The sequence below is a fragment of the Amphibalanus amphitrite genome, unplaced genomic scaffold (genome assembly GCF_019059575.1).
Source record: "Amphibalanus amphitrite isolate SeventyFive unplaced genomic scaffold, NRLGWU_Aamphi_draft 001084F_arrow, whole genome shotgun sequence".
In the NCBI taxonomy this organism is placed as follows: Eukaryota; Metazoa; Arthropoda; class Thecostraca; order Balanomorpha; family Balanidae; genus Amphibalanus; species Amphibalanus amphitrite.
The window spans coordinates 210770-238379 of NW_024882578.1; the positions used below are offsets into that span (position 1 = coordinate 210770).

The 27610-nt window shown below is 48.3% G+C and overlaps 1 protein-coding gene across 1 annotated transcript; it reads left to right on the plus strand.

Moving 5' to 3' along the window:
• Positions 1-13270: 13270 nt before the first annotated feature.
• LOC122369918 lies at positions 13271-23931 on the plus strand. The gene is made up of 4 exons (XM_043345074.1): positions 13271-13442; positions 22457-22662; positions 22994-23224; positions 23791-23931. The coding sequence occupies exons 1-4, from the start codon at positions 13370-13372 to the stop codon at positions 23929-23931; spliced, it is 651 nt and encodes a 216-aa protein (XP_043201009.1). The 5' UTR covers positions 13271-13369.
• The last annotated feature ends 3679 nt before the right edge of the window (positions 23932-27610 follow it).

The following is a 27610-nucleotide window of genomic DNA, read 5'->3' on the forward strand; positions in this document are numbered from 1 at the left end:
ATCAAGGCTCTTGAAATTGTCACGTGATAATTCCGATCTCCAAGACATTTAAAGATGGAGAATTACACAATAATCACGTGACTTATATTCCCTCCAATGTCTCGCCTGCGTCATTTTTTGTAAAAATGCAAAGATCTAATCTACTGCACTACGCTTCTTCTCGGATTTCATGTTAATTCACTGCATTACGCCACATTGGTTCGCATTGTACGGTTCTCCAGGGTATTAGTCGTTGGTCGCTCGGCGAGCGGGAGGGCAACCAGTTCCGCCCCTGTATTGCGTGACCCCTTGCCCCGCCCAGTTACGCACGAGCGTACTCCACGCCGCGTAGTAGCGTGGGGAGGGGAGCGTTAGAATGGTGGCATGTGTAGAGGCTAGAACCAGTTTCCACCGCCATGCCACCGGGCACCGCCCAGCGACATGGAGCGGGGTCAGTGACCAGGGCACGGGGAAAGGTCAGAGGTCAGCTATAACGTAGAGCTTTGTGTCTCCCTTCCCTCCGCGTGTAACGACCGCACGACAGCGGCCGGCGGCCGATCAGGCTTGACATGTCAAGGTCACCCGCAGTCAACGGGCTCGGAGGGTTGGTCGAGTGCGCGTCCGTGGCTGACGACAGTCTCGACCATGTGCTATGGTGCCGATAGACTAGGGTGGGTAGTAAGCTTTTGTTCAGTGCATATGGCTGCTCGGGTGCGTCATCTGATATGATGCTTTGTAATGTGTATGATAGGTTAGGTTAGGTTAGGTTAGGTTAGGTTAGGTTAGGTTAGGTTTGAGGAGAAGAGGGGGGCGGGGAGACGGGTGCCGCCTCCACATGACTATTTGCTGCGAGAGCTGAAATTTTGCAAACCTGACCTTTGATTCCAGCCGATTTGTTTGACAGCAGCTGTATTTTAACCCTCGCTCATATTGGTGTTTTGCCAGCGTACCTATAGCGTAAAGGGGAGGGGGTCCGTTGGACCCCTTTGCCGTTCAGCCCCTGATCGAGTTTCGCAGAAAAAGAGCGTGTTGCCCGTGACGAGAGGAGGCCGTTGATACCCAATTTTAAGGTCCTAGGTCATTTGTTGATAATTCAATATAGGGGAGAGCGGGGAGAGTTGTATCATGTCCAAGTTGTATCAGGGCGAATTGTGCGAAACTTATCCAATTGATGGCGCTCGTGACACGACCAGCCGACGAGGTTTTCCGGGCGCCATCTTTCCCTGTTCTGTCGTGTGGCTGGGTGGACGCGTCTCGAGGTGAGAGCCGATTTTATGTTTTTTTGTCATTCTAAAAAAAATAAGTTGCAGGAAAATGTGTGTTTTGGACATTTAGATGTGCACGAATTTGAAAGATCTCCGTAGCGGTGGTGAGGGTAGGTTCTAAGGCTGCGTGAGTGAGAATGGATTTCTCCAGCTGTCCGCTGTTTTTGAGCACGAGGATGTTTTTCCAAGATGGCGGCGAGGTACATGTTGTATCAGAGCCGGGTGGGGTATGTTGTAACAATGTAACATGCATGTATGTATGGGTATGTTGCTTTTGATCGCGAAAGCTAAGCCCTGGCTCGCGTTTGTAGGTAGCTAGTCAATGCTCGTTCCATTTTGGCACAATGTGTTGGCTTCTTTGCTCTTAACGGGCCACTTTTGCGTCTAGTCTGTTGATGTTTCGTTCGGATTGCATTGACCTAAGTTTGATCTAATAAAAGTGAAGCCTTTGAGCATACCTATACATTGTATCAACCCCATTTAATGTTGTTGTTATGCTCAAAACCAGTAGCAAGCACACTCCCTGAAACGTGAAATACCTAGTGATACAAATTACCCCACCATGTGATACAACTCACCCAAGCCATGGGGCAAGTTGTATCAAAAACATTGTTCTATTCGGCACACCGTAGAAGAAAAACTGGTAGAGGTAGCGGAAAAGTTACTTTGCACAAAAAAGCAGAAGAATCAAGGAAGGAGATAGTATGGAAATAATGAGTTTATCACGGATAGTTACGAGGTTATGGGTCTCGGAGTAAAAACTGATACAACCCACCCCACTCTCCCCTATACTCAAAAGTCGGGAAAATCGGGACCTTTTAGAGCTTCTTAAAGTGAGGCTGTTATAAGATTTTGCAGGGGTGCTGATCACGAATTTCAAGTTAACTTTTATCACAGATGATGTTTTCGTGTATTTAGTCCAGGTCGGGTCAGGTCAGGTCAGGTCACATGTTACGAGGGAACCAAAACTACTTCGTAAATGTTCAAACGGTTTCTAAATGCGAAATCAACTCAAAAATCTACCCTAGAAACATGTAGAAAACGAAGCAGTGAACAAAGGTCATCAAAGGTCAGTGACCTGAATGACCTTCACGTGACCTTGACACCCACTAGAATCCATGGGATCAACATCCTTTCACATGTTTGATCGCTTAAAGCCACAAAAAAGACAATAAACGCGCCCGTAATGTGAGCTGAAATATGCTAAATCGCGATTCCGGCCAAACATGGTCTCGGAAAACAGGTCACAAGTCAAAGGTCTTTTGGGTCAGGGTCATACAAATTTAAGAGTAGGCGTAATATTGATTAACTCGAGGGTACTGAAAGTTTCGTCGCGAACAGCCGCTTTTTGCGCGAGATATTTGCGAAAAACTAAGAGTGGGGCGTCTGTTCGACACCCTCTTACAAGTGCGAAGGTTAAGGTCAGGCCGTTGACCAATGACGTCAGAAGTGAACCTCTGTAAGGTCCCAAAATGTCGCGACGTCGCAACACCCTTCGTGCCAGGGGACCTTTCACTGGGTAATGAAGCTTATATGATCTACATAGTACCTACTATCTCCTAAAGGCCTCACAACTTGTATGTAGTTATCTCGTATTTTTCTTAAGAGTCACCTGAGGTCAGGTCGGTCACGCAGCCTCAGGCCTCATGATTACATATATGACGTCACTAAGGTCACAGGATTTTTCACCAAAAAAGTCCCGATCAAATTGAGCTAGCGAGTCGGGAAGCCACTAAAGGACTTGTGAGGACCTACCGAATCGAATAAGCGATATGACCTCCTTGGGCCAGCTTCGTGTACTGAGTGGCTCTGCCCTGATCATGACCTGAGATGAACACCTTAAATTGACCTCAACAAAAACAAAGCGTATACCTACTATTCGACGCGCTGAGCATGCAAAACTCGATGGTGCCATTGCCTTGGCTCCGTATCCACTATGGTGAAGCTGTTTACCAAAAACCGATCCCGCGACTTGGAGCACTTATACTGACCTCAGAGTTTATCGGTTGACCTGAGACATTCAACTCGGGCACCAGCTGCTGTATCTCATACGATGCACGCGCTCAGTTTCATCCGCAATGCGCTAGCTCAATTAAGGGCGAAAAGACGGAGAGGGATCGTAATCGCCCCCCCCCCCCCCTCGGCCGGGGTATATGCAGAAAGCCCAAAAGTCCGTTGAGGGTTAAGCACTGAAGTGATATATTATTATGTGAGAAGATATAGGTCAAAACAAGTATGCACACGAGCGGGTGTGAATAACCCCGCGTTCGATGTCTCTCGGACCGGACGGCGAAGATTCTACGCCGTCCGGCCAATCACGTTCCAGAACTGCAGCCGAGCCCCCGCTGACCTTGGACGGGATTGGCCGGACGACGTAGAATCTTCGTCGTCCGAGAGACATCGAACGCTAGGTAAAATTGTATTTGAGGTATGCCTTTTTAATCATACGTTCGATTTGCTTTAGTTATTGGTAAGAACAAAGGCAACCAGGAAGAGCGCCCCTGAAGAAAAGGTGGCGCACTTGACGGGTGCGATTTTAAGGTCTAAGGTCAGTCGGGGACCTCTAAGTTCGGGTCAAGTGCTCCATGTTAGGGGTAAAAGAATGGGGGCAAAAAAAGCATCCCGATTTTGGCAGCATCGTCTTCGTCATGCTGTGTCACGGCACCCATCCACTCCCTCGCCCGAAATATAGTTCCCTTTTTGTATCAGTTCTGGCATAATCCCGCACATTATGCTGCATGTTGTTTGTCATGAAAAACAATGCATGTTCAGCTACGTTCTACGCAGTACGCACTATTCACTAACCTAACCACCATCCCACCATCCACCACTAACCACCATCCCGTTCTGTGCTCCCTTCCACCCCACACGAATCAGCCGAGATACTACTGTTAACGTCAGACCCCTTGAGACCCTAATTTTTCGCGATTACTTTTAAATGCGTGAAGGAATTTCAACCAAGCTCAGGACATGGCCGTTTCAAGACAGGCCGAAACTTTTACAATTTAGATATTTTATCGCCATTTCAATATTTCAGGCACTTGTCATTGACTCGTAATGTTAAATTTCGAGCAAGATTTTCATCCGGTGTGTAGAGGCTATCACCAGTCAGTCTGTGATACGTTATGACGTCACAGCTAAGCCCCGCCTCTGTGGTCTTGGCCTGCGGCGGTTTCGGGCCGGCGCGCGGTCACTCTCGCTGTGGCGGGGAGCGGGGACGGGCGACGGTCGAGCGGTGCCGAAAGCCGGCGGAGTTGTGCGTAGCGTCTTGGCTGACAGTGCCCAGAGAGCGACATGATGACTAAGGAGTCATAAATGCTCAATGCGCATTGCTTCTACAATGCTGATATGTTCGCTGATATTTTTTTTTTTATATAAGCTGCATATGACGGGCAGATGGCATATAACTGACATAAGGTTAGGAAATATTCACCTGTATTTAAAGCCTATGGCGTTGCAGATAATGCGATAATGGGATGTCGGATGTCACCAAGTAGCTGCCGATTCGCTATCGCTATGCCATCGCTGCCATCGCTATGCAACCATCGAACAACGCAATAATAAGGCTGGGGGGATCCAGAGCGTCGTAAGCCTCGTCGCAGCTGCGACGTGTCGCAAGTTGTGTAGTAAGTCGTTTTTGGAGGGATCAATTGATGAGTAGCGTTACTTAACCCGCGCCCTGGTGGGGGGGGGCTATTTTTTGCCCCCCCTCCAGACTTTTCGATATATCTCCAGAACCGCTGCGCCGATCGTCACCAAACTTTCAGTACCCTCCCGGACATCAATTTTACACATGGTGACCAAAATTTTTTCCAAAGGCTATGATAGGTTGGCCGAAAATGACGTCAGAGTGACGTCATGTTCTGCCGTTTTCGACCCAAAAAAGGGTTCCGCGGGAAGAGCTGTCAGGCCTATAGCTTTGCAAATACAGAAAAATGATAAGGACATAAAAGCTGTAGAATTAACAGGGCTACAAAACTGCTATCTCGGATTTTTGAAATTTTTGGATTTTGACCCCCAAAAATCAAAAAAATAGATTTTTGGGATATAATAGTCAAAAAATCCAAAAAGTTTTTTGAATTTCGCAAAAAACCGGAATATATGTGATAGTCCTTACCGCCTTCCATCCACATACCAAATTTTAGATTGATACCTCTTTTTTTGGCGAAGTTATAGCGAAAAAACTGTTCAAAATTGATGACGTCAAAATTTTCAAACTCAATTTTTAGCAATTCTAGACCTCGTAGTGCAAAACAAAGACCACCATTAGACTCCCCGTGACGAGCTGCATCGAATTGATACCAATTTAATGCAAAAATATCAACTTTAAAATTTGACCTTTTTTGACCTGACCTTGACCTGACCTCCACCAGAAAGTGACCTAAACCGTACCTGATGGTCTTATAACCAACACCATTGGGTTGGAAATGAAAAACTGGCCATAAAACATGCATCGCACAACCTTAGTAAAGTTGGGTTCATGGGGTGACCCTTGGTGACCTTTGGTGACCTGACCTGTGACCTGACCTGGTATGACCAGTGACCTCTAATAGCAACATATGTACTAGACAACTGACGTCTTATCGCTGATTTTCGACAAAATGCGTTTTACTCGGTGTTATAGCGCTTTCCCTAGAAGCCCCGTGAACGGTGAAACATTTTATCTTTGACCTGACCTGTGACGTCATCGGTGACCCCGAGGTCAATGAAATTTGGTTTCCTTCGACAAATTTGACAGGGCTATCGAACGCCGTTTGAATTTTGCGGATCCGTCCAGTAGTTTCGGAGATACGAGGGGGGGCAAAAAATAGCCCCCCCCCACCAAGTCGCGTTATAAACAGACCCCACCAGGGCGCGGGTTAAGAAGTAAAGTCTATCGCAAAGTGCCTGATTTACGACACAACTTACGAATTTGAAATAGCAGTCGTAAGTTGTGTCGCAAGTTGATATGGCCTTGAGGGAGAGGTCACAGGTCACAGGTCATTGGGGTCATGGTCACGAAATTTGCATGGTACGTGGAAAATTGTTGAAACTTGAGATCCTGAAAATTTCGTTGCAATCTGTTGCCGCTAACGCGAGTTATAAAGCAAGAACCAACGGTTCGTCTATGAGGCCTCAATCCGCGCCAGCGAGAGTGTTGAACATGGTGCATAATATGTTATATTCACATTTATTGGGGTATTCAGGGATATGAAGTAGCCTAACGCCATTCCAGCAACTACTTGCGAATCCAGAAAGGCGGTCTTGGACGTTGCGAGGGGCATCCCCCAAAAGATTCTCCAAATTCTAAAAACGATGTGTCCCAGATGACCCCCATGACCTCGAATTGATCTCTGTGATGACCCCAAGTTGACCTCTGTGACCTGACGTGTCCCAGATGACCTCTGATTGAGCTTTGTGATGACCCCAAGTTGACCTCTGTAACCTGACGTGTCCCAGATGACCTCCGTGACCTCCAATAGAGCTCTGTGATGACCTTAAGTTGACCTCTGTGACCTGACGTGTCCCTTGATGGCCCCCATGACCTCCAATAGAGCTCTGTGATGACCCCAAGTTGACCTCTGTTACCTGAAGTGTCCCACTCCCAGATGACCTCCGTGACCTCCAATTGAGCTCTCTGATGACTCCAAGCTGACCTCTGTGACCTGATGTGTCCCAGATGACCTCCAATTGAGCTCTGTGATGACCCCAAGTTGACCTCTGTAGCCTGACGTGTCACAGATGACCTGCGTGATCCCCAATAGAGCTCTGTGGTGACCCCAAGTTGACCTCTGTGACCTGACGTGTCCCAGATGACCTCCAATTGAGCTCTGTGATGACCCCAAGTTGACCTCTGTAACCTGATGTGTCCCAGATGGCCCCCATGACCTCCAATAGAGCTCTGTGATGACCTCAAGTTGACCTCTGTGACCTGACGTGTCCCATATGACCTCTGTAACCTCTAAGTGACCCCTCTGATGACTCCAAGCTGACCTATCTGACCTGATGTGTCCCAGATAACCCCCATGACCTTCAATTGAGCTCTGTGATGACCCCAAGTTGACCTCTATGACTTGACGTGTCCCAGATGACATCCGTGACCTCCAATTGAGCTCTTTGATGACCTAAAGCTGACCTCTGTGACCTGGCGTGTCCCAGATGACCCCCAATTGAGCTCTGTGATGACCCCGAGTTGACCTCTGTAACCTGACGTGCCCCCAAGTTGCCTTCTGTGACCTGACGTGTCTCAGATTACTTCCGTGGTCTCCAATTGAGCTCTGTGATGACCCCAAGTTGACCTCCGTGACCTGAAGTGTCCCAGATGACCTCTGTAACTTCCAATTGTGACCTCAATCTCCAACTCTACTAACTCTCTGTGACCTCATACTCTCTTAACTCATTTCTTCTAAAGCATCGCTTCTAGATGCCCTATAGCGCCACGAATCTCCTGTGATCGATCCCAAAATGCATGGCAACTCACGTGAGCGTTAGCAACCACAAGTCACCCAGTTGAGACAAAGCTTCAGAATCAGAGAACATGCTTGAAGTGGCTGTCTCATAAGCTCGCAAACCAGAAGGGCGAATGTTCCTTTATGCTTGATAGAGTTTTCGACCTTACTGACGCTTACTACGGGATCAGCTGATCGTGTAGCCTTTTAAATTCTCGAGTAAAGCGGGTATTTAAGCCTTGTCGCAGCTACGTTCTGTCGTATCCTCCGACAAACCCCTCTTTCCTCAACATCCCTCCTTTTTCGCTACGACACAACTTACGACGGGACATGTGTCGTAACTTGCGACGTGTCGTAGATGGACTTGCGACGCCCTGGATCCCCCCGGCCTAAGTTAATTGCCTGAGCTTCACATCATACGGCTCGCTCGTATTTCAAACAGATACCCTACATCGAAAATCGTATTTGTTAGGAATCGTTAACGTTTGTTCGAAGCACGACTGAGTAGTAGGTTGAGGAGTGATGGTCCTCTTGGTCCTATATACAAGAGTCAACAAGAGCCTAACATTTACTTGACCGTCTGCTGCAATTGACTCATAGCACGTGAAGCGTCAGCGAAATTCATAGTCCTTCACAGATGGCAGGGGTGTCGTTTGTACAGAGGTCGCTGATGGGCACGGGTCAATGCCGCAGTCGTGGGCGGAGCCTAATGTCATATGACGTAGAAAGCCTCTATCCAGGATGGAAAAACAGTTAACATTACGAGTCAATGACAAGTGCCTGAAATATTGAAATGGCGATAAAATATCTAAATTGTAAAAGTTTCGGCCTGTCTTGAAACGGCCATGTCCTGAGCTTGGTTGAAATTCCTTCACGCATTTAAAAGTAATCGCGAAAAATTAGGGTCTCAAGGGGTCTGGCGTTAACAGTAGTCAGCCGGGCTAGCGCTATCCTATCCTCCCTTCATGACTGCACAGCGCTATAACCCAGAGCCGAGACTTCCCGAGCGCGACCTCTGACTCCACGCGGTCCGAAGGGTCAGCCGATGCCTAAGGGCGCGCCGCCCGCCGGCCACCCGGATAGCCTCTGCTGAGTCTCCCTTTCATACACCGTTTACTACGCGCTCGATTCATTCATGATTCTGTGTTTCCGCGTTCCTCTCGTTAGATGGCTCTAGGTACTTATGTCATAGGCGATCCCAGGCAGATTGCGGCCAGAATACCCCAAACGGCAGAAAATGAGGTTTTTGGTGAATATCTCGGAAAGTATTTGGCATACAAGGATGCAATTTTACAGTCTAGTGGTAAATGTGCATACGAGTACACACAATTCGGGTTCATACTTATGCATTTGAACATTATATAGGACCAAATATATCCAAAAAAGCAAAACCAACAAGACTTTTACTGGAGAACCGTACCTACGCAAAAACGAAAAACATTGTACCTTAGCAGGCCAATTCGACCCACCTTTGCCTTGCTTTGGCGACATTTTTAGCTCTGTCATCCATTTTACATTCAACCGATTGAGGAATAAACCAAGGGGTCAAAGAAGAAAATGGTGCTTATATTTAGTACGGTCTATCTATACAGGGTGTCCCAAAATTAATGTCATTCATAACACTTCCACAACTTATATTTTGCCTTTTACGGCGCAATATCAATATATTTTCGCCGGTCTGGCTCCCATGCCATATTAGTTACATTCTAGTCACGTGACCGTCAAATTTTTGTGACCCTGACCGGTCAAGGAGTGTATGGGGGTCATTTCTGGGGCAGTAGGTACCCGGCTCGCGCGAACCACTACCAGGTGTCCAGGATGGCAAAGCCGCGGAGCAAATCGACCCACAGCGGGGCGGGGCAGTCGGCATGGTTGCCGGCGGCATGACCCACGGCTAGGTCGCCGAGGCACAGGCATGAGTTGCCGCACAATTTAGCGCTGGTTGTCACGCAACAGAAGCGGATAGAGGCCTGAGAACACGAAGGAAGAAGAACGAACGAGGAAGGAAGGAACGAAGGAGGATCACGGCAGGAAGGCTTCCGCCAGCCGGGTAGCCCAAATCGTCATCGCGAAGCGCGGTGCTAAAGACGGGTCAATCCACAAGAAAACTGGTAAGCTGATTGCCAGCAGTCATATCAAGTCTCCAAGTCGACAATCCATCGGTACCTGAGGTTGTCTCTAAAGCTGGAGCAAACCAAGCCACGTCTCCAGCCGAAAACTTCAGCTGAAAATGTCCAGGGCCATCTTGCCTGCCGGTCCCGTAGCTCATTTGGTAGAGCGTTGGACTCCGCGTGGTGAGAGCACGCGTTCCCGGTTATAACAGACCGGGTTCGAAGCGCGACGGGCGCTCGACATTTATGGGGCTCCTGACAGGTATGGCTGCGGTTGGTGGCAGGCCGTAGCCAGACGAAGTCAGTGAGGGGACCAGCCGTGCGCGGCTATGCGCGCAGTGCGCACGTTAAATTTTGGACTCTAAATTATGCCGTGGAACTGGAATTGCGCAATCGGAGGGTAGTAGAGGGCAGGGTCACCGCAACAAGCTTCGCTTAGCGGTGACTCTGTCCTTGTGAATCGTTCCTATCAAAAAGTTCGGGCTAAATTTATAAAGAAAAAATGTTTCAACAGATCGGCGCCCCGGCTCATCGAGCTTGAAGAACGCAGCCGCAGGACTGGTGCAGATCGTACTTTCCAGCATTCCGTGGGAGAAGCAGGCGCGTAACCACCACTGGGGACACTGGGGACCGGTCCCCAGTGGCTTTTGGGTTACTGGGGACCGTCCCCAGTAAAACCGACGACTTCCTCAATTTGCTTAACCCTCGCCCGCACATGCCATTTTCCCATCCTAGAACGCACATGGGGGGGGGGGGGGGTTGCCACCCCCGCGCCATTTCGTTCCTGTTGGAGATAGAGCTTAGCGGTAAAGACCAAAAAGATTCTTTGGGAAGAGACGAATCCAATGATACCCAGTTTTATCTTCTCAGGTCAGTCATTGACCTTCCAGGTCAGGTCAAACTAAAAAATGTTGCTGTTTCGGGTCACCGTTGGATATCAAGTGCGCTGCTTATCATATACCGATGACGATGCTGTTTTCTGGTGCCAAGCCAGCTAGAACCTCTTTGTCACACTTCATTTCATGTCCATATTACATGAAATCATGATCTGAGAAGCTTTTACCAAAAATGCAGTCAAAAACTTCACAAAAAGTAAATTCAGCTTGCCTAAAACGCAATTATCTTAGATGACCTAGGTTGACCTTGACCCTGACCTTGACACCTGTACATCGTCGAACAACATGTTCCATGATAGGTGGGAGGCAAGACTGGCAAAAAAGGCCGAAATCAAGGTGTCAAAAGCTCACAAGGCCCATGGCAAACGCAAGATGTTGAGAATTAGCCATTTGGGTCATGACATGACCTGAAAAACAAGGTCATATCTCCGAAACCAAAAATCATAGAAACTTGAAATTTTCAGTGGACATCAAGAAAGGATAGAGGAGCGGCTATACGAAAAATCAGGGGGGGTGGCAACCCCCCCCCCATGTGCGCATAGGTGGAGAATTGTGACCAGCTGGGGGTGCTCGGGCGCAGCAAATCCGACGCCGCCTAGCGGTGACCTTGACCCGCGCCGCCCGGCCGCGGCTCCAAAGCCAAGCCGGCGTGGCCGGCGTGGAATTGGGAGAGCTCGAGCACCCCCAGTCCAGCACAATTCTCCACCCGTGCATGTGCGGGCGAGGGTTAAATAGCGAAATATTGTCTCTAAATCGACGTGAAGAGTAATATGTAGTCAACGACTCAACGGAAGACAAAACTATGGATGTTTTGTTTAGCCAGCGCCCGGGTGGGCCTCTCAGCCAACTTCATGATGATGGTGGTGGTGGGGGGGGGGGGCTTTTTGCCACACCATATTATCTCGGAAAGTAAGCAAGCTAGAAAGACGGGGTAAAATGCAGCAGATAGCTCGCTACAGTGCCTTTCAGAATTACCTATGCCATTTTTGATCAGGTCATCGCTAAGGTCACTGGAGGTCACCAAATGTAAAATTTTCACGAACTTTTGTTCCCAATTTTGATAACTTTTCACAAATCGGCTCATAAGTCAGAAACCAATAGAGCTGCAGTGCTGCGGGAAAGCGCATTCGATAGCTTTTTCAAAGGCCTTTCTGAGTTATGTTCTCAGATATGACCTAAGGTCAACGGTTTAGCTTCCAGGCTGGCGTTTTTGCGGAAAAGGTTTTTGTATCAACTATCATAACTTTGGGACTCCAAACTTATATGACGCTGATTTTACCGGCATCGCGTTTGTCTCGTCGAGACGCATCGAATGAACTATAAGTTGACCTGAAAAGGTCAACTTGAAAATTTGACCCCTGGTCCAGGTCACGGAAAAGGTCATGTTGCAAGTCATTTGATTGGTATATGTTGAGCTGAACACGTTCATGGCGTTTGCAGCGCTCTAGCATGTTTCTATCTAAAGTTGTGGCAAAAACAGTAAAGACTGTTGGAGATGTTTCATGGAGTAGGTAGTAAAGTCATCTTGGTTTCATGACGTGAGATGAGCTGAGGGGCATAGAGGTGTCACAGGTGCAATTTTCCGGTTCAGTGTGTCATGTTTACCTGTGTCACGGTGTTTGAATGTGTTTTCGGCCAAAAGAAGAGCAGTACAATTTTCTCCCAATGACTTATAATGGAGAGGTCGTAAAATTGACCTGACATTAGGTCACCGATGTGAAAACTTTGAGATATACGAATTGTTCATACTGATATCCTCATGCAAAAGCTCGAGTTTCAAACTTCTGGATTTAAACTGTAGGAAGGACAGAGTCACAAAGTTTTTGAGAGGCATGGTTACTTTACTGACCTGGTAACCTGACCTTAGGTGACTTAGGGTCAAAATTTTCAAACACGATGCGAAATTGAGGTATCATAAGCCATACCAAGTTTCGCATCGGTATGCGCCGCGGTTTTCCTTACACGCGCAACAAATAACTGGCAGGTGTGGCCAAAAACGCCTCCCCTCCCCCCCCCCACACACACACTCGGGCGAAGGCTGATCCGGAAAAAAATATTCGTGGCCCTCCATGTGGTCCCCAGTAACTTCAGACTCGTGGTTACGCGCCTGGGGAGAAGGACAAATGGCCGGGGAATAGCCCCGACCTGTCGCCGATAGAAAATCTTAGGGCGACCGTCCGGTAAAGAGGTGAACAAAATGGAGCCATCAGCCAGGATAATCTGAAGGCACGCTGACCAGGAGCCTTTGATCTGCCTGGTCCAAAATCACTCCTCAAGAGCTGGACATGTTAATCTCTGACGTCCCGGACCGTATGCTTTCCTGTATCAGGAAAAAGGTGGGATTTATATGTAAGAAAAGCTCACCTCTCATATTTGTTATTTTCATGCAATGGACGTTGGAAATGTGTGACATTAATTTTGGGACACCTGGTAATAGGAATTTAAAGTCTCACAAGTCTACTGCCGCTTGGATAGGTCAGGCTAGTCCGCCACCGTTGTAGCTCAGTCGTCGGACGTCGGTGTCCCGCCGGCGCACCACGGCTCCATGCGTCGGCCCGCACCGTCGGACGACTCAGACGTCGGCCCGGGGTGGGAGAGTTCAGACGTCGGACGGCCGCTGGACGGGTCAGACGTCGGCTGTCGGACGGTTCACGGTCCGCTGTGGTACTGCTCGGACGTCGGTCCGCGTCATGGCGCTGCTGTTGGTCCTGCTGGTGACGACGGTGGCCGGCCAGGATCCGGCGCCAGCTCCACAGCCACCCGGTGAGGCGACAGCCAAACTCATAAATTCCCCACAACACATAGTAGGAACCTACCTGACCCTGTCAAGTGTCAGGGCCTTCGCCACATTCTTAGGATAGGGGGTCCGACTTCCAAAATCCGTCACTTTTGATTTTATACGTTGGGTGGCATTACGGAAGCGAAATTATTGGGGAGATCCGAGCCCCTGCAGCCACCCTGTGGTGGAGCCATGCCTGCTTCATGCCACAGACGATTCGGCGCGATTTTTTATCCTTCTTGTTGGGTACCTAGTACCTACCCATTTTTTATTTCGTCACAAAACGTAAAACAGTGAATGCATGCTGTCGCCTGTCAATTCACTTTTCGAGACTTCCATGTAAAAACTGTCATTATTAACTGGCGAATTGTCATTATATTTTTCAGAAAACATGCCATTATCTCAGGAACTATGATAGCTAGAAAAACGCTGCGAAAAGCAATCGATAGCTTTTGAACTATTCTTTTGATAAGGTCATTATCAAAAATGACCTCAGGTCAACGGTTTAGCCTCCAGAGGGCAAAAACTAAAAAAATAGCTGTTTTTACGAAATGTGTTTTTCGACACTAACTTTTGACTTAAAAAGGCCACAACAATTCTATTGCCAGTATCGTGTTCCTCTCGACGAGACGCGTCGAATGAACTATAAGATGCCCTTGAAAGGTCAACTTGAAAATTTGACCTCAGGTCAAGGTCATGACCTGACCGGAAAAGGTCATGTTGCATACCATTCGATGCGTCTTAACAAGACAAACACAATGAGGCCATCCCCAGCGTCCTATCTCTTTCCAATCGAGAGTTATTGGCAAAAATCTGTTTGTAGCCTCAAATGACCTCGGATGACCTTTCTAGAGGTAGAGGCTCTCAGCAAAAAACACACCTTGGTCGTCACGGGTGGTCTAAATCATTGTGATTCTGAAATATTTGGACTGTTCCTATGCGTACACACGGATCTAAAGACATTTTCATTTTTCTCCAATGCCTTATAATGGTAAGGTCACGCCACTCACCTGACCTTAGGTCACCGATATGAAAAAAAAATCCGAGATATACAAATTGTAGGCGCCCATAACATCATGCAATCCACCAAGTTTGAAACCTTTCTGACAAACGCTGCAGGCTGGACATGATTGCAAACTTTTTTAGGCTCGATCAGTTAACTTGACCTGGTGACCTGACCTGACATGACCTGGGGTCAAAAATTTCACATATTGTCCAAAATTAATGTACAAAAAGCTACCCCAAGCGGCGCGGCGCTACGTGCCGCGGTTTTTTATTTACACGCGAAAAACGCGACAGGGTGGTAACATATGCCCCCCCCCCCCAACTGGGGCGAAGGATATAACCCGCGCCCCACTGGGGTCTGCGTATAACGTGCCCTACTGGGGGGAGCTATTCATAGCCCCCCTTAATAGTCCCCCCTCCCAACTCCGAAACTACTGGGCCGATCGCAAAAATTCAAACGGCGTCTGTAGCCCCGGAAAAAACTGTCGAACGAAACCTAATTTTATTGACCTCGAGGTCACCGATCAGGTCAAAGTAAGAGTTATCGATGTTTGGCTTGTTCACATGTTGGGCTCTGGCCGCCATCTTACAAGTCAGGTTAGAATCATTTTTGGTTTACACACTCGTGAACAGATTCTTAAGATACTCTGAGGGTACCAAGCTTGCACATTGATTTTCAGGTCAGGGTCAGGTCATCACAGGTCACGGAAATCTTATATCATGCATCGGTCACGTGACACATATTTTATGGTCCATTTAGGCCATAAATTTCGAATTCGATGTCGTTTATGTCATTCGAAGTCATTTTGAGTTGAATTTAGCTTAGGTCAGGCCACTTTCAGGTAAAAAAGGTCCAATTTTAAGTTAAAATTTTCGACAAAAAAGGTGCCTATCGGATGCAGTTTGAGCTCAGGAACACGATGGGTGCTATTTATATTGGCGTTCGATGTCAAATACGCACTAAAAATTGATTTGAAAAAAAATTAATTGTGATTTTTTTTTGCTATAGGTAATGAGTCCACTTATGCAAAGAAATTGGATCTAGCTTAACCCGCGCCCCACTGGAGTCTGCGTATAACACGCCCTACTGGGGGAGCTCTTTATAGCTCCCCCCCCCCTCTTAACTCCAAAACGGGCCGATCGTCAAAATTCAAACGGCGTCTGATAGCGCCGGAGAAACTGTCGAACGAAACCTAATTTCATTGACCTCGAGGTCATCGATGACGTCACAGGTCAGGTCAAAGTAAAAATTATTAGCATTTTGGCTTGTTCACATTTTGGGCTCTGGCCGCCGTCTTACAAGTCAGATCAGGCTCATTTTTAGTTTACACACTCGTAAACAGATGCTCTAGATACCCTGAGGGTACTAAACTTGTACTTTGATTTTCAGGTCAGGGTCAGGTCATCACAGGTCACGGAAATATTACATCATGCGTCGGTCACGTGACACATGTTTTATGGTCCATTTAGGCCATAGATTTCGAATTTGATTTGATGTCGTCTGCGTCATTCGAGGTCATTTTGAGTCAACTTTAGCTTAGGTCAGGGCACTTTCAGGTCAAAAAAGGTCAAATTTTGAAGTAAAAAATTTTCAATAAAAAAGGTAGGTATCTATTGGATGCAGTTTGAGCTCAGGAACACGATGGTGCTATTTATATTGATGTGCGATGTCAAATACGTACTGAAAAATTGATTTGAAAAATTAATAATTGTGATTTTTTTTGCAATTATGCGTATAACTTTGCCATTTTTAAAGATATTTAGCTAAAACTTGCTAGAGTAAGTCATAAGCATGCGTTCTGTCACAAATGTTCCGGTTTTTTTTTCGAAAAGTCAAAAACTTTTCGAAAAAATATAAAAATATGAATTTCTAATTTTATTATTAAAATTTACAAAATTTTCAAAATTTTGAAAATCCGAGACAGCAGTTTGATAGCGCAGTCAATTCTGAGTCCTTTAATGCAAAGAAATTGGATCTAGCTTAAAAACTGAGCTCTTGGGAGCGATTGCCGTGGTTCAATGTTTTGCGTCGAAATCGGCCGAACATGACGTCACTCTGACGTCATTTCCGGCCGACCTATGGTAGGTACGAAGTTCAAATTTTGACACAAGGTGTCAAATTGATGCAGCCGAAGGTTCTGAAAGTTTGGCGTCGATACGTCAAGCAGTTTGGAAGTTATTGCGGAAAAACGGGAGGGGGCTATGAATAGCCCCCCCCCCCCCCCAGTGGGGCGCGGGTTAAAAACTGAGCTCTTGGGAGCAATTGCCGTGGTTAGGTAAATGTTTTGCGTCGAAATCGGCCGAACATGACGTCACTCTGACGTCATTTTCGGCCGACGTATGGTAGCTGTGAAATTCATATTTTGACACAAGGTGTCAAATTGATGCAGCCGAAAGTACTGAAAGTTTGACGTTGATACGTGAAGCGGTTTCGAAGTTATTGCAGAAAAACGGGAAGGGGGCTATGAATAGCACCCCTCCCCAGTGGGGCGTGGGATAAAGTACACCTATACGGCTGTACGATGGAATAGCATCAATTTGCATGCATGACAGCCCTGCTAAACAGTCCGGCCGACGAATAAAGCTTCTTTCGTTATTTTCATTGCATTGAATAAAGCTTTCATTGGGTCGTAACTCGTAATAGACGTATCATCATCAGTGCGCGCGTGAATGCCGACCAGTCAATGGTGCCATATTGCCTCATGACGGTCTTACAATTGGGCGTGTCGTTTCGTGGACGGTATAACCCATGCTGGACCTATTGGTTTCTACACAGTACACACGTCCCGGTCGAGGGGGGAAGAAGGGGTGGGGGGGGGGGGGGGGGGGGGGTGGCGGGCCGGGGCGGTGCGGCTGCGACCCCGTCGCCATTTCGCTCCTGAGCTAGAGGTTCGCAAAAAAACGAGCGTGTGTGCCGTTCTACGAGACGCAGTAATTAACTAGTACCCGATTTTAAGGTCTCAGGTCAACTAATGACCTCTCAGGTCAGGTCAAGTGCCCTTAAGGTAGATAAGTACGGGTTCGGTTTTTGGACATAACTTCACCAAAAAATGATTATAGGGCCGCGATTTTGACACCGGCGTGATCCTCATGTTCAGGCGCGTCAAATGATAAACTTTTTGTTTGGGCGAGGTCAACTTAACCCTCGCCCATGTAGGGGGGGGGGGTTGGTGCAACGAAAAACCCCCCTGAGGTTTTTCGGAAATAGTGCAAAAACGGCGGCGCGCAGCGCCGCCAAATTTTGTGTACCTTATGGGGCAAACCTTGCGCATCTTTTGATAAAAAAAAATGACCGGGTCATGTCAGGTCACGGAGTTATGACGTCACAAAGGGAACAGCCTCCGGCCGGATTTTCACAAACTGAGTGCCAACGCCCGAGGTTTCCTGCCGGTGGTACGGACATCGGTTGATGGATCGTGATGAAACTTCCCATGCATGTTGGGGCAAGTATTGGCTATCATATGGTATAAGAAACTTGACCGGGTCAGGTCAGGTCACGGAGCTATGACGTCACAAGAGGAACAGCGTCCGGTACTATTTTTGAAAAGCGCCCGAACCACTATTTTGCTAATTCTTGTCACCTCGATGGGAATATGCAGCAATATTAGCTTCTATAGGGAGCAAATGGACCTCCCAAATCCAAAAATACAATCAGATTTCAAAAATTTAAATTTTGATTTTTCGAATTTCTGCCGCCGACTGTGACCTTGCCGACTTCCGGCGCTCCCCAACGCGCCATTTTTAGAGCTAGGGAAACGAAATACATACCAAACGATAGAGAATTGATCAAGGAACACGACAGTGAAGGTTTCAAGTCGATATCTCCCACCGTTTTGCCGCAATCGCCGCGGAAAGTTGAAAAAGTATATTTTTCCGAAAAATTTGACCTTTGACCGGTCAAAAGTAGGTCAAATGTTGACCTAGGACCAAAAAATATACCACCAATCGCGAGATCTCGGCGAGGGCAATCCGTTGGTCTTTTCCGCTAAGCTCTACGACGCTCCGTTTTCAAACGCCAAGGGGGGTCGCACCAACCCCCCCTGCATGGGCGAAGGTGGCAGATCGCCGTTTACGGGCGAGGGTTAAGGTCTGACCTCAGGTCGAAGTCAGGTCAGAGGCACTCAGGTCATGAAGTTGGTCACAGGATAGGGAATCGATCATTCGATTCGGCAGATATTCCCGAGTCTATTGTTGGCATTCCCGACTCGCTAGCTTAACCCTCGCCCTGGCAGGACATTTTTCATAAGCGGCCTGGCGGCGGGGGGGGGGGGGGGGGTCGATGCGACCCCTGGCGTTTCGAAACTAAGCGTCGTAGCGCTTCGCAACAAACTACAAAGACCACTCGATTGCTTTCAACGAGTACTCGCAATCGGTGGTATATTTTTTACCCTAGGTCAATAGTTGACCCAGTTATGACAGGTCAAAGGTCAAATCCCGGGGAAAAGGTAGGCATAGTTTTCCAAGTTACTTATAGCCAATATTGGCAAATCTATGAAAGACAGCGACACGACACTTTCACGACCGTGTTCCTCAACAAATTAGCAACAAAATGATGCATAGTTGACTGCAGTCCAGTCATTACTGTCGTGACGTAGTCCCCGGGAACACGGGAGGTCGCACCCGCCGCCGGTGACGACGGTCGTAATTGACCTGGGTTGACCTTGTGAAGGTCAAGGAACAGTTTTGAAGGCGTGTAGGTAAAAATTGAACCACAGATTCGGATTCAGGACCTAAAAAATAAAACAACTAAACACAGCTCATATCACGGAGGTCAGCGTGTGAACATGCGAGGTCATTGACATTGGTTGACCTTTGAAAAGGTCAATACCTATACAATGTAGAGCTTCATGTCCTGTCAAAATCCGACATAAATCACACGGAAAGTTTCGTTTTTGTTGATGAGATCATGTCCAGTTACGCGAAATATACGATTTTGTCAAAACGGTAGGAGGTTATATCTAGGTATTATGACGTCATAGCTCAGTGACCTGGCATAACCCGAAAATATTGTTTTCCAGAAGTTGCGCAAAGGATGCCCCAGAGGCTTTTGAAAATTTCAGCACGATCCGACTACGTAATTCGCAAAAAAAAAATAGGGGGGGGGGAAGGATCGCATCGACCCCTGCCCACTGCCAGGCCGATGGCTAAATTGATCGAGAGTTGTTGACGAATTTTTTATGACTTTAGTGACCTCATAAATGACGTCACGCAATGTCAACGATGCCAAAAGTGAATCATCAGACCTTGCAAGAAGTGCATGAAATCATGGTTTCATGTGCCTAAGATAGTTCTAGATAATTCCTGGCGCCAAAATAACAATGTCCATATCTATATTACTATTTGAGGAGGGTGCGTCTGTCCGTTACCGAGGTCCCGACTTGGTGGTGCTTTGCGTGGACTACAGGCCAGACCGTTGCACCTAGCCCGGTGAAATTTGCACAACTTATAGATCAAGGATGCGCGACGTGCCTTTGAGGGGTCTCAGCTCGATCGGATTGATAGGGAGCGCGTGGCGCGTGCTCAAAAAGTGCAAATTCGCGTCATAGACTTTACATGTATAAATCGGCGTGCGAAATCGGGCGAAAACGGCTAATTTTGGCCGACACGGGTCCAGTTCCCGTGCAATATCTTGGTGACCAGGGGTCCGACCGGCACGGGGAAAACAGCATCGTGTACAGAATTGAACGGGCTATTGAATGGTGTGCAATGCAGAGGATAGCACGCGCCACGTGCACCGGAGAGGGCACTTTTATTTGAAAAATTGTGGTTTTTGAGGGATTTTGGAATTAATTTTATCTTTAGGTGACCGTTAAATGGAGCGACTTGAATCAACGCCTATTTGCAAGAGAAAGGTACCGCCTCTCATATACAAATTGTGAAAAGCTGATTGATCCAAATCAAGGTGGTGCAAATCACAGGAGAAAATGGTGTTTGTCAATTTTGTGCCACTTTATTAATCACACGGGGTTTGCTGCATAACCTGATACCTTTGGCAATTGAATATGGTACCATTGGATAGAGCATTCAATTCTGTCCAATATTCACTCTTCATTTTTGCATGATTAGCAACAGTATCCTTAAAATGTAAATGTTCCAAATCATTATATTGTCATTTTTAGCGAAATTTATCGATGGCCCTCAAAAGACTTCACGCCAGTTTTCGAATCATTCTAAAGTAGAACGCATGCTAATACTGCACGGGCACCTCGATGCGATGTATCTTTTTTGTTTTATTACAAAATGCTTGGCCGTCAAGAAGCAACCGAACGAAATGGATACCTACCAGCCAAATCGACACAGACCAACCCAATACCCACGGGTCAAAAATAACCCTTCTTCGCGTTGCGGAGCACGCGGGTAACCCTAGTTTCCCCCATTAACCCGCGCCCCGCTGGGGGGCAGAATCTGCCCCCCCCTCCCGTTTTTCGCCAATAACTTCTAAACGCGTTACGCCAGCGACGTCAAACTTCCAGTACCTTATCATACATCAATTTGACACATTCCCTGAAAATTTGAGCGAAATCCGTCAGAAAATTTTGAGAAATTGACGTTTTAGTGACGTCATGTTCGCCAATTTCGCCTCAAAAACGGCAAACTTTCAAACGCCGCTAACATCTTCATTTTTAAAGGAATCAAGACGTAAAAAAAGGTTATACGTGATTCTACTTTGTTTATCAAATGGCTATCACGGTTTTTTGAAAATTTTGGATTTTGGCCCAATTTTTTTCAAAAAACTGACTTTTTTGGGAAAATAATTATAAAATCCAAAATTTGAGTGTATCGAAAAAACCGGAATATATGTCAGAGAAGTGGTCTATGTGCACCTACATTGCAATTTTTAGAGGAATCGGTTAAAAATGTGGGAGTTATTCAAAATTTTATGACGTCACGACATACAAAAATTGTGAAAAAATGATTTTTTTTGGAAGTTCTAGACCTTGTACGGAAACAAAATAGCACCATTCGATTCGCCGTGAAAAACTGCATCTGATAGACACCTTTTTAGGCCGTAACAACCAACTTCAAAATTTGACCTCACTTGACCTGAATTTGACCTGACCTCGACCTGAAATTCATCCAGAGGTGGTCCATATCACTTATTGAGTGTGCCTATTGAATTCTATGAGTAAAATGACCCATAAAACATGTGTCGCACATGCCCTTTTCTATATTTTTTTTTGTGACCTGACTGACCTGACCGTGACCTTGACCTTTGAATGACATTGTATGCAACGAATATTGTCTTGGTAGTCTAAGGACACGTTTTGGGCAATCAGGCTCAGTCCATTCTTCGGCAACTACGGTGCAAGGCCGATACTGTAGAAACTTGCATTTTGTACCCTTGACCTGACCTTGACCTGACCTCTGACCTACTTAAGCAAAAAAAATTTGGGCTCTTAAGATCCGCCTTGTTGAGAGCTTTCGATTGCCGTTTTCCCCGTCTTTCTACGACCATCGGTTCGGAAGTTAGACAGGGGGCAGAATCTGCCCCCCCCCCCCCCAGCAGGGCGCGTATGGCTGAATAGCCCAGCGGGGCGCGGGTTAACTTACGAGTATAATGGTTAGGTCTCCTGTTTTGGAGTTGGAGCTGGAGGACAGGCAATATTTTACAAATATCAAGTTCAAAACCAACTACAAGACTCAAGCATTCATCGTCCATTTGCCACAAAGCCAGGAAAATGGCCCCCGTCAGCCTTAGATGCCTACCAAGCCGGGGCCTCCCCATCAGCCCCTCTGTCACAACTCGATCCTCTTAACCGATTTCCTCGACTAATCTCTCTCTCGAAGTGCTACCGATGTCAGTTCCCTCCGAAAACCACCTCAGCTGTAGCCTTGTCCCTCAGTGTCGTGGCAGGCAGCGGTGCTACCCGCCAGTCGGTATGCACCCGTACAATCCTATTTGTGACAGCGGCGCTAGTCAGTAATCAGTGCACTGCACAACTGCACCCCTCAGCGGACCCCCCACCCCCCACCCCGCCCCCTGTGATGGCAGTGCTGGCACCCGTCGGAGTCAACCTGCCTCAATACCCCTCCTACATCGGCGTGGCCGCCGAGATCAGACGAGCCCTGTACGGCCAGCCGCCCAGTCTGGAGCAGCTCAACATTCAGCCCCACAACGACTCGACCATCAGCGTGCGCGGCGAGACCTACGAGCTGGACGATACGGACAGCGTCACAGTGGACGGCCAGCGACTTCAGGTCAGTCCAGTCCCGCCGGCAGCGGGTTGCCTGTGTTAACGACGCGGAATGTGTAACAACCGCCGCAGTCAGTTTTACTTCAGTCAGTCTCCAGCAGGTTATTATAACTCAGGTCCAACAACATGGGCATTCTGGGTCTATAGTTCACACTTCATAGCCATCCAGCCGCCCGAGCCGCCATGCTTTTGTCCACTTATCACGCGGTGGGGAGCTGCCGCTTAGTGTTGACGGTATAAAGCTGATGCTGGTGCTGACGCTCTGATGCAGACTGTGCCGCGGGGCTGCTGGCTGACCTCCCAGAGATGACCGCTGACGGTACCGCCGTTCTCAGGTGCTCGGGGACGCGGTCTCGGTGAACGGCATGCTGCACTACCCGGCGCCGCCCCGCCACCGCCGCGCCGCAAACCCGACTGGGAGCCGCTGCCGCCGTACTCTGGCGAGGGCGTGCACTCGGTCGAGCTGGGCGCCATGCTCGCCGTGGCCGTGCCGGCTGCCGCCAGTCAGTACACGGGTGGGGGTGACAGTCCGCGGGCACCTCTGCACTGCCACACCGCGCCACCTCGCGGGACTCTGCTCTGAATAATAGTTAGTTACCTGAACTCCAGACGGGTGACATCAGCAGCACTCACAGCACTGGTATGTGTGCAAGGAATCCTACACGTCACCAACCCAGGCTGAGTGGAACTGGCCACGGCCACAGCATGTCTATCTCAGCTGCTCACTGCTCGTTTGCTCAGAGCAGCCACTCCACACAGCACTGCCAGCACTGCGATCAATAGGTACTGCTCATTGCTCAATTCTTGTAGCTCTAGAGCCGTTTCCCCGGCCAATAGCGATTACTACGGCGGGGTAAAAGGATAAAAAGAATATCACGGCACAGATGGGTACTGAGTTCAAAGCTCATATTTCACCTAGTTATTTTGTGTTCGAGGTTAGTGGTGTCAGGTGTGGATGTAAATGGATGACCTATCCTGTCGGCTGCCAAAATACATAGCTCCTGCTGCTTCATGTGATTTCAATTACTTTCATGTGGCTGGCTGACACTGATGTGCTAGCGATGGCAAACGCTGAAGCTGTTGTTATCGGCGCACTGTATGCAGCTGACTGTCACTGTGTGTCGCTCGCCAGCCATGCTGGGGGCTGCTGTGCTGTCTGGCCTGCACCCACCGCAGCTGCTGGTGCTGCGGCCTCTGTGACGGCAGGATCAGCGCCGCGGAGCTCAGGCGGATGTTCCACAACGACACCGACAAGGAGCCTCTGACGGCCTGAGGCCGGGAGGAAACGAAGGTGGGGCGTCGGACGGCAGAGGTGGGGCGGAGACAGAACGTCTGGAAGGACCACCAGTGAGGGGTAGGACGACCGCCAGCGACGAGTCGGACGGGTCTGTCAACGTGACTTGACCTCTGGCGATGAAATTTTTGATCTATTGTAGCTGAAAGCATGGCAGTTTCGGCTTGTGTTGAAGTGAGGTACGAGTTTCTAGCTACCTACCGTACATAGCAACATGTTATGCATTTTTCTTTTGTCAATCTGAGTTGATAACAGTACGGTAACTAGCATCATCATTGTTGTGCACAGTTCTTGTTCAAGTTCCAAATTGAATTCGTGACGTTAAGAACAGCAGCCGCTATTCCAGCTGTTTGTGATGTAAATGCAAGGCCCTCCCATTAGAACGGCTTTTCAGGTTGAAAGTTTCGTTCACCGTTTACAACCTACATTGCTACACGACAATAATTTATTCAAAATATATTTGAGCATGTTTTGCATTGGTATTTTTGTCATTTCTAAACATCTGCAGGCCTTAATGAGTTGCGCACTTGTCGGGCCTATTACTCACTCCATTAAACACTAGCCATTCCACGCCACATCGGATGGAATCACCCAGCCCAAGGGTGATCCGAGAGGCGGGTAACCGGTGGGTGTGGCACCACTATGACCCAGCCCAGTGTGCGTTGTGCTACATCATCCAGTGGTCTGTTGTGTTACACTAGCCTGCGGTCCACTGTACTATCCTAGTCCCAGATCAGCTGTGTTACACTAACTCATGGTTTACGGGGTTTCAGCACCTGGGCCCGCAGTGTTACACTGTCCCGTAGTCCGCTGTGTGCTCGTTGACCGCTGTGTCGATTATATCGAACCCAACCCTGGTCTACCGAGTTGAACTGCACTAGCCCTTGTTCCGCTACGCTGAATCAGACCGTGATGTGTTGTATGAACTGCACCGTGGTTCGTTGCCCTCTGATTATCCGTCTCCGTGGCCACCTAAGCAGTCGCCGCGGCCGCCCGTCGTCTGTTTGTTGAACCTGCTCGCGGACCGCGGCAGCCACCAATCAGCGTCGAGCGCACAGCGTCACAATTCGCCGTGTTTGTCTATCAAATGAGCGGCCGCCGGCCCAACGAGCAGCTCCACACGGCGGGTAATAGGGGAGCCGGCGTGTTTTGGCGACTCTGTGCGACGGAGAAGTGGTGTTTTTCACGGGCCAGTATAATGAGGAAACTTGTTTTTATGCACGTGATAGGCATATTTTCACGGTGATTGCTGCCTTTTTCCAAAATGTGTTCGTCGGTATTGTTCAGTGGAATGAACTATTGAACAATTGACCGATCTGGTTCGAGATGCTCCTAGAATTGCATTAGCCCAGGCGGAGATTAGGACATCCGCTCGCCTTGATGCTCCTTTTCCCAGACAGCGATTCAAAAGAATCCGGTTCAAAAGAATCAATACACAGCCGTTTGTATTGATTCCCTATCCATCCCAGTGAAGTTTGCACAGGCCGCACGAACGACACAGACGGGCGATCCGTGGTACCCATCGCCGGGACAACGCTGCCACGCAAACCGATATTGCACCAGACACCGATTGAACGCAGTCATATCAACCGACTAACTTTGGCCGCGGGACCATAGAGCAAACACAACCTGCATTACAACTACACTTCTATATCGTACCAACAAGTGCCTAGGGCATGAATAACCTAAAGAGTAAAGGCGATAGAAAACCAAAACCGGTTAAATAAGAGCAGGGCTACGGTAGGTATTCGCTTGCCTAGGACAAGCAACTGACCACAAAAAGGGGCTAGTAATTATAAGAGAGTCAAATACAATGTCGATATCGTTTCTTAAATAGGTAATTTTGGGAAGATGACTAAGAGTGTTTCAAATAACCAATCAAAATTGCAATGAAGAAGTAGAAAGGCTGCACAATGCTCACATACTTGCCCGACTGGCCTCTTAACAATGCATCTCAATTCAGAGTAAACCGCTTACTATTAGATGCTGCTCTACCGCGAATAGGCACCCTTCCTTATTCTAAGCTATGACACGGGGCTAGTAGTTGGCCAGTCGGGACTCCAGGGCTCAAAAATATGCATCGAAACTCAGGGGCGGATCCAGAAAATCTCCAAGGGAGGGGCCATTAGAAACCAGGAGGCCCCCCCCCCCCATAATCCCACCTGTTGGAGGCCCCATCTTCCCACTTGTTGGGCCCCCCCCCCAAAAAAAAAAACTGCGTCTATTGAGCTTATCTAGCTGTTCAGGCAACATCTCAACATCTGTGCAGGCTTGGAGGCCCTCTGTGCAGGTTAGGAGGCCCTGTAAAAGTGGTCATCTCTGTGAGTATAAGAGACCTCCAAGTTATGAAAAGCTTTACCAATCTTCTAACAAAGAAGTCTTCTCAGCTAGTCTTCTAAGAAATAACTAAGTGGGTAGGTTAAAAAAAAACTCATCGGATTTCGGCCACTTTATTTTCAGGAGGCCCCCTTTTCAGCTTTTTAACTTTTTAACTTTTTATTTATTTTTTGAAAAAAAAATCGGCCAAGGGGGGGGGGGCCATGGCCCCCATGGCCCCCCCCCTTGTATCCGCGCCTGTCGAAACTTACGATTCCTTTGTCACTCACAACGCTCAGTAATTCGTTACAAATGACGTCCGAGGGCATTACAAAAACTGTACAGTATGATGCATCCTATCCGGGATCACCGCGTGCGACAAAGCGCCCCCTCGCCTCGTGGGAGCGCCGGGCGTTTTGATACCCTCCCGCTGCGGCGGACCCCGTCCCGCCGCGGGCGGACCCTCCGTTCGGCCACTCACTGACGGGAAGCTGGCGTCGCGTACTGTCGTCTACAGGCCCTGCAGAGCGATGGCCGAGCCGCCGCCACCACCATTACAAATGGAGGCCACACCGAGCTGGCCCGGCTTGAGCGAGTGCGCCAGGTGGCCGGTGATGCGTGCCCCGGACATCCTGTGGAGCGGAGACGATCGGTCAGTCGCAGTCGCAGTCGCAGTCACAGTCGCAGTCGCGTACACACGGAGTGATCAGTGGATGGATACGCACAGGGACCGGTCATTGAAAGACACGCACTGGCAATGTTCCGGGATTAGTGATGCTACAGCACGGAGTTTTCATGTAAGGTCATTCGGCTGGCACGGATTAGTCCCTTATGGACCGGTGTATACGGACGGACCGGTCATTTGATCGACATTGGAGACGGACTCGGACTGAAAGACCGACACGGACTGGTGGTTAGCGGACATGGATCTCCGGGAAGGATAGCTCGTCAGCCGTCCCTCAAAGCATACTGGTCGGGGCCCCGAGCGTAACGCATGGCCTGCCTCAATATAGTGGCCACCACTCCTAAAACTAATGAAGGGCTGATAACCAACGGCAACTTGCACATCGAATAACGCCCGCCCCATACAATGTTTTCTAGCAGTAAATACATTGGCTAGACAAGCAACAGGTACTCAAGTCCGCGGTGCGGATAGCTGAAAGCGGCGCATTACCATTTCATTAATGTAACGCCCTTCATCAAGCAAACAGCTGTTGTACGCAAGGATGTTTGTACCGCTACAAGACTGCATTTCACTACTCCATATTGTTAGTGATTTCACACAATACGTTAGCGCAAAGTACAGTCGACATCAAGCTGAATACCCAATAAACACTGAAGT